The sequence below is a fragment of the Phoenix dactylifera genome, unplaced genomic scaffold, assembly GCF_009389715.1.
Source record: "Phoenix dactylifera cultivar Barhee BC4 unplaced genomic scaffold, palm_55x_up_171113_PBpolish2nd_filt_p 001466F, whole genome shotgun sequence".
NCBI lineage: Eukaryota > Viridiplantae > Streptophyta > Magnoliopsida > Arecales > Arecaceae > Phoenix > Phoenix dactylifera.
This window is the reverse complement of record NW_024068780.1, coordinates 63,336-69,865: the sequence shown is the minus strand read 5'-3', so window position 1 is coordinate 69,865 and position 6,530 is coordinate 63,336. Positions and strand designations below refer to the sequence as shown.

General features: G+C 38.0%; 1 protein-coding gene across 1 annotated transcript; it reads right to left on the bottom strand.

The window, feature by feature from the left end:
* Positions 1–978: 978 nt before the first annotated feature.
* LOC120108655 (BTB/POZ domain-containing protein At2g46260-like) lies at positions 979–4,404 on the bottom strand. The gene is made up of 5 exons (XM_039122323.1): positions 4,086–4,404; positions 2,754–2,857; positions 2,525–2,588; positions 2,171–2,447; positions 979–2,038 (listed from the first exon to the last, which is right to left on the bottom strand). The coding sequence occupies exons 1-5, from the start codon at positions 4,300–4,302 to the stop codon at positions 1,249–1,251; spliced, it is 1,452 nt and encodes a 483-aa protein (XP_038978251.1). The 5' UTR covers positions 4,303–4,404; the 3' UTR covers positions 979–1,248.
* Between the last annotated feature and the right edge of the window lie 2,126 nt (positions 4,405–6,530).

Sequence of the window (6,530 nt, the reverse complement as noted above, 5' to 3'; positions counted from 1 at the left end):
TTTTTGATTCTGCTATGCTTGTTGGTTCTCTTTTATGTTCACACCTTTGAAATAATTATAATATTTTATCATGGGTATTTTGGTCCAAAAAATTATAAATTAAAACGGCTTTCCGATGCATGCTAAAAGTGTTTTTCCGAAGAAAATCCAAAATAGAGCTTCTTTTAAAAAGCTGCTTTAGCTTTCTAACAAATCTAAAACAACATTTTAATTTTTTTACCAAATATCTCTATTCCATCCGAAAGTACTTTTGGAGGATCAAAAAGTGTTTTTTGGCCCACCAAAAGCTCTGCCAAACAGGGCCTGAATCAGTTTCTCCACTTGATTCTTTCACTTTTCATGAAGTCTTCAACTCCTTTTAGATTTCCAAATATGAAATTCCATTTTCAATTTCTCTTTGTTAATCTGTTGTACATGTGTTTGGGCTACTTTTTGGTTGAGAGAGATTGGACCGAGTCCAGTATTTGGATTCTCTTTTTCCTCCTAGCTAGAAGTTGGAATATATCTATCAAAGTTGGAATCATACTATACTCTCTCTCATGTGCAATGTGTCTGCCCAACACTAGTATTAGCATATGGTATGATTATCAATTTGAATAAGCAAAGCTAACCCTAAAAACTTGCAGGGAAAATATTGGATGGTTATGGTGCTGTCAATTTGAGCAAGCATTGTTGCGCAGAAGTTCCGAGCAAGCGTTATTGTGCAAAGTGAAACTCTTCCTCTGGATTGGTTACAGATACAAACTAAACAGTAGAGAGAATCCGTCTTCATCCAAAGCTGAGCATTAATATCGATGGCTCTTCCTTCTGCTCTGGACCTTCAGAATCATTTGATCATATTTTCTTGCACTGTTTATTTGCTAAGAAAAGTTGGATTACCTCTGTTAACCTGCTTGGCATTTACAATTTCTCAGCTGCATTTCTCATTGGGCTGTTGGCATATTTTGCACAATCCATGCAGGAATGGAACTCCAGATAAACCAAATACAGGCATAATATATGCTACTTCTAACTATGCAAGCTGTTTTCTTTATTTTGAACTACACTACTGCTTCTTATGCTATTTCAAACAATGCAAGTTGTTTTCTGTAATTTGATTACACTAAAAGCTTCCTAAGATCTCCATCTTTAGAAACACCTCCCACATTGCCTACTTATTTGAGCATATCGAAGGCGATGCTACCATCCTACGTACCTTTTGGAATGAGGATAAATCCTAGCAGGAAATTGACAATCATGTCAGCCATCTTACTGGAAGTAAGTAATCTCCACACATAGGTGAAGAATGCCACCAAGTAAGAAACGGCAATCATCAGTAAAAGTATCCTCCCAGCTTTTGTTGAACAGGTTGTCGCAGAAATAAGTTCCATTTCCTACAAAAGTGCCTCTTTCAATCGGCATAAACTTCTCTTGGCACATTACCTCATACTTAATGGCATAGACCACCTCATGTGAGTGGTTCCCTTCAGCAGTAATGCTTAACTGAAAATAGTGTCTCTTTGTTCCATTGCTGCAGGCAGCCACTAGACTGAAGAGATGAGGACCAAACCGAAAAGTCTCAAACTCTCTTCTGCCTTCTGGGTACATTTCCCACACTTCATTCTCTGTAAGGCTGAAATAGACCTTGCAACACTCAAGCTGAAAAGCTGAAAGCCTGATAACCCTTATGGGCGTTTGCCTATAATCCCGCTCGATAAATTGGTTGCTGTCACACCCTTCTGAGGCAAGCCTGCGGCGGTATGGTGCCCCGATCTTGAAATTCAGAGCCTCAATGACAGCCTTGTTTATGGATTCTCGGTCGAAGTATTCATATTGCAGCGCCTCTTCCAGCTTATGGCATGCCAGATAAGGGAAGTGGATAAAGCTTTCAAGGTGCAATTCCTTGGCAGAGCAGCAGTCCTCTGGATTCTGGCAATGGGTCTTAGCCCAGTCCAGTATGAATTGATAGATAACATCCTCAGTTTCCACATCAAGAGCAACGCCGCTGAAGAGTGCCTCAATTCCAACAAAGGGTAGCTTCAGGAGTTCATTCTTGTGGCTAGCCATTAGAGTCAATGGGTAGGTAAATCAGCTATTTCCAAACTCATAATATTTATCAAGACCCGGTCATTCATGGAAAATGAATGGAAATAAATTGACTCAAAAAGACTAATTGATACATATGTGTTACCTGATTAAGTGACAAGGGTTGTAATTAAAGTACTGCTTCACTGACTTGGTCAGCAAGTGACTTAGATCAACCCAGTGCACTTTTGCAGCAAGCTCAAAGCAGGAAAGTGCCCATTCTGGTCTCTCAGTCAGCAGGCTGATGCATTTCTTAGCACATGAGAGAGCCTGGTACTTTTCTGACATCGATAGCAGATCCACAATCTCTGCATAAGAAGATGGGGATTCAAACTGGGTGGGGAAGTATATGCACTCTAGAAGACCAGCAAAGGCATCTTCCTCTGCGCCAAGTTCAGAATGTCACATGGACGACAGGGTGCATTAAATCAACTTCAAAGAAAAAATTTTCAGGAGATACCAGATGCTTCAATCTGAATAATTAGATGTCCCACTTTTGATTCTTTCTTCATTTCATTGAAAAGCTTCAAAGTAGAACAGTTGTTTGAGTAAATCAAATGAGGCAACGAGTAAGCAAGTGAAACTGAATTTAGTTCATTTGAATGAAAAGCTTCCAAGTAGAAGAAAAGTTGGTCAAGTGAATTAAGCAAGGCAATGAGGGACAAAGATGGACTAAGTTTTCTTGCTACCTTGAGGAACTGAATGCTATTCTGGGATAAGAGATCAGAATTGACATTGATGGCCACAACCCTCAAAATCATAGGGATGTAAGTACTAAAAGAAGCTTCATTCCCTGCAATGACATAATGATGCAGTTAATACTGTGTTCATCTTTAGCAATAGCAAAAATAGTGCTGCATTGAAGGCTGATAAGTAACAACTAATGCAAATCTTAAACTATTGTCAACAGTTTCTAAATTGTTATTCATAAATAACAGAGCACGACCATCAATGACTTTATAACTAAATGCAAGGGTTGACAGCAATTTCAGAGCCAAACCATTCACAGCATTATATGGCTTAGAAATTGAAATTCGATTCACAGTGACTTTAAATATATGTCGATATTATTTTCACTCCCATGTCAATTTGCTATGATCAATGCGTAATGCAAAAATCAAAACTATTCTAGCATCACAAGACATCACCAACAAGACAAACGTGATCAGAAATTCAACAAAAATTACATAAAATTTAGACAAAGGTTAATGCTTAAGTACAACTGAATCATACTGTGGAAGTATCATCACCAGAGTACAAATAGCTAAGCAAACCCTGATGAAGTTTCTTTCTCAGAAAAACCCTGCTTCTTGCTTTATATTCTTCCTGTCGACCAGGAACATACTGGAGAATACAGAAGCATAAAATAATTGAATGCATGCAAATATGCACCAAGCTGAAGATAAATATATCCAATATTGATGAGATGCCTATGGTCTAATGTCTCTCTCGTTCTTCTTCTTCCCGTGGATACTAATAACTTCTTGATTCTTAGAATTTCTGATATTTCTGAAACTTAATGAATATAATAATCATTGTTATAAATATTTGTGACATTTAATGATTCTCAAAACCACGCATTGCTCACCAACAGCCATCCCTTGCAAAATTCTTTCCCGTTGTAAATCTTAAACAGGAAAAATAAAAAAGAAAATTACATTAATCATCTATCACCAAACCAAGTTAAAACAAGACATGATCAAAACCATGGGACAAGAAACAATCAACATAAACAGATTACAGGATCCAAAATTCGCGCAAAAATCTCAATATCCAAGAAAAATTCTGGGATGTTAACATATAACCTATATCAGATCTCCTACCTATGCATTCACTTCCCCGTATAGTCATCCAACAAACTATATTCAAGAAAATTAAAGAAAACTAATTGCTCGAAAATGGGAACGTTTATCTGAATAAGAGTAATCCTCTTTCTTCTTGGGATCTCCTCATGAAGAACAAATGTTAGACACGTCCATTTCGATTTGTTTTCAAGAAATGGATACAGTTCAAGAGATCACCTTCCTTGACGCTGATCGATTCTTCTGCTGCGTGCTTCGGAAGATCTTCTGTGGCGATATCAGATTGTGGTTTAGCAATCCTTACGATGAGGAAACTGTCCGTGCAATGGCGAAGTTCGCATTTGCCGATGAGAGATTGGAAGCGTTTCAGAGCCTGACTTCCATCTTCTTCACTCTTCTTGCAGGGAGACTCCTTAGATCTCAGGAAGGCCTCCATGGGTTTCAGGGAGGAACGGGAGAGAAGGAGTATCTTACGTGAGAGAGGAAAAGAGTAGAGGAGACAAAGAAAGCAAGTCCGCCAAAGTCGCAGGGAGGAACGGGAGAGAGAGAGTATCTTACGTGAGAGAGGAAAAGAGTAGGGGAGATAAAGAAAGCAAGTCCGCCAAAGTCGCAGAAGAACCCCACAGTACTGTAGACTCCCTCACAGGTGGCTGGCACGTGACAGGCATGTGAGAATAGTGTCGATGGCGATGTGTAGGGGCTGCTCTCTCTGGTTTCTAAGATCATCATTGAGGGTATTTTTGCCTAAAATAGTAGCAGTAAACTTCATTGAGAGGGTGTCATTAGCCAAAATAGTTGTAACAGCGCTGCATGGTTGGAGGTACTTCAAAATTTTTGGTTTCCAGGTGGAGAACTAGCATGTGTGATGCATGTGGTTTGGGAAACATGAAGATGTCAATTCCATATTCGTGACTATATTAATTAAGCTATTTAATTAACTACCTTCGCTTTTATGGCTGGGTGTTTGCCCTTTTTTTTTTTTGGGCAAAGCCATTAAGAATTCTTGTTGTTTTTAACTTTAGTCTAATTGCAAATATTGTAATAATCCAGTATCTCATCTAAAAAGGCTAGTTAGAAAATATTATTTGAGTTTCTTGATTCTGTATAAGTATCCAAGATCTACCTGGCAAATAATCTATGTATGACTAAACACACGGCCGCGCGAGTTCTAACATACTTTTTCCGTTTAAGTCTTGATGTCCTCGTCAGGCTAAGAGTCTAAATCCATTCATATCTAATAACAAGCACCACAATCGATCCGTTAGCCTCAGTGAGCCCGTACTACAGTGTTTCTTAGTTCACATGGCCCATGGCCGTATCTACTTGGATACCATTTGTAACAACTCAATATCTCACCCAAAAAACTAGTCGAAAGGTATTATTTGAGTTTCTTGATTTTGTATGAGCACACAAAATCTACCTAGCAAATAACCAATTATATGGGACTAAATATATGTCCGCATGTATCCTAATATATATATAAATAAGAAAGTACATCCTCCAGCCGTCCCTAACAATTATGAGAAAGCTCTAGTAGTCTGATCCAAATATAAAAATTCAAATTACTAGAATTTTCCACCAATACAAATTTACCTTGGCGGTCGTCACCCCTGATCCAAGAAGAAAGGAAGAGTGGGCACTCTCCTATTTTTGGGAAGAAGAAGAGAGCCCTCTCTTCTTTCTCTCTCCTCTCTCCTCTCTTTCTCTTTCCTCTCTTTTTTTGTTTTCTCTTACTCTGTTTCTCTCTCTTTGCGTGGTTTAATAGACCAGTAGGAGGGTCCTAGATATTCTTTTTGTGGACCCAAGTTGACCTTAGTAGAGGATCTTGGACTAGTGTTGCTGTGACCACCCGTCGTACTAGCCTTCACTGTGGTATTTCTCATCCTTCCTTGGACCCCTACTATCAACAACCTCACTTTGATTCCACTTCTATCAAGCCCCAAATCCATCAACCTGGTCAGCCACGTGACATGACCTATCATATTCTTTAGAGCCCTGCACAATGTGGGTCGGATTTTTTTTTATAATTCTAATAGAATTTCCTTTCCTAAAATAGAAATTATTAGTGGAAATAAAGTAGAAAAAGTTAAAATTGTTTAGAAGGTAGATTTCGACTTTTATATCAACTCTACCTCCTGGATCATGATCAAACCTGAAACAGACCAAATTAATACAATAATTTTGGTAGTTTAAGGGAAAATATTATCTACGTCATTTAGATGAAATGCTACATTTCATTATTGACTTATAGACCACTCTTACTATCAACAATAAATATTACTAGATATTGCTTTTTTGTCGTGTTTGGATACAATATTATGCAACTAAACTTGGCCTAGTGTCCAATGTTATAGCTCGAATCCAATGTTGTGCAACCAAAAAAGGTTAAATTTCTAATAATAAGATCTGATTAAGTCATAGGGTTGTAAGTAATCTTCAATTGCCTTAGTGACTTAGATCAACCCAACGTATTTCTATAGGATGCTCAAATGAAGCAGGAAAGTGACCATTCTATTGTTCTTGTCAGCAGGCTAATGCAATTCTTAGCACATGAAAGAGCTTAGACATCATCTGAATCAATAGCAGATCTACAATGTCCCCATTAGAAGATAGGGATTCTGACTGGTAGAAAAGCATATATATATATATATATATATATATATA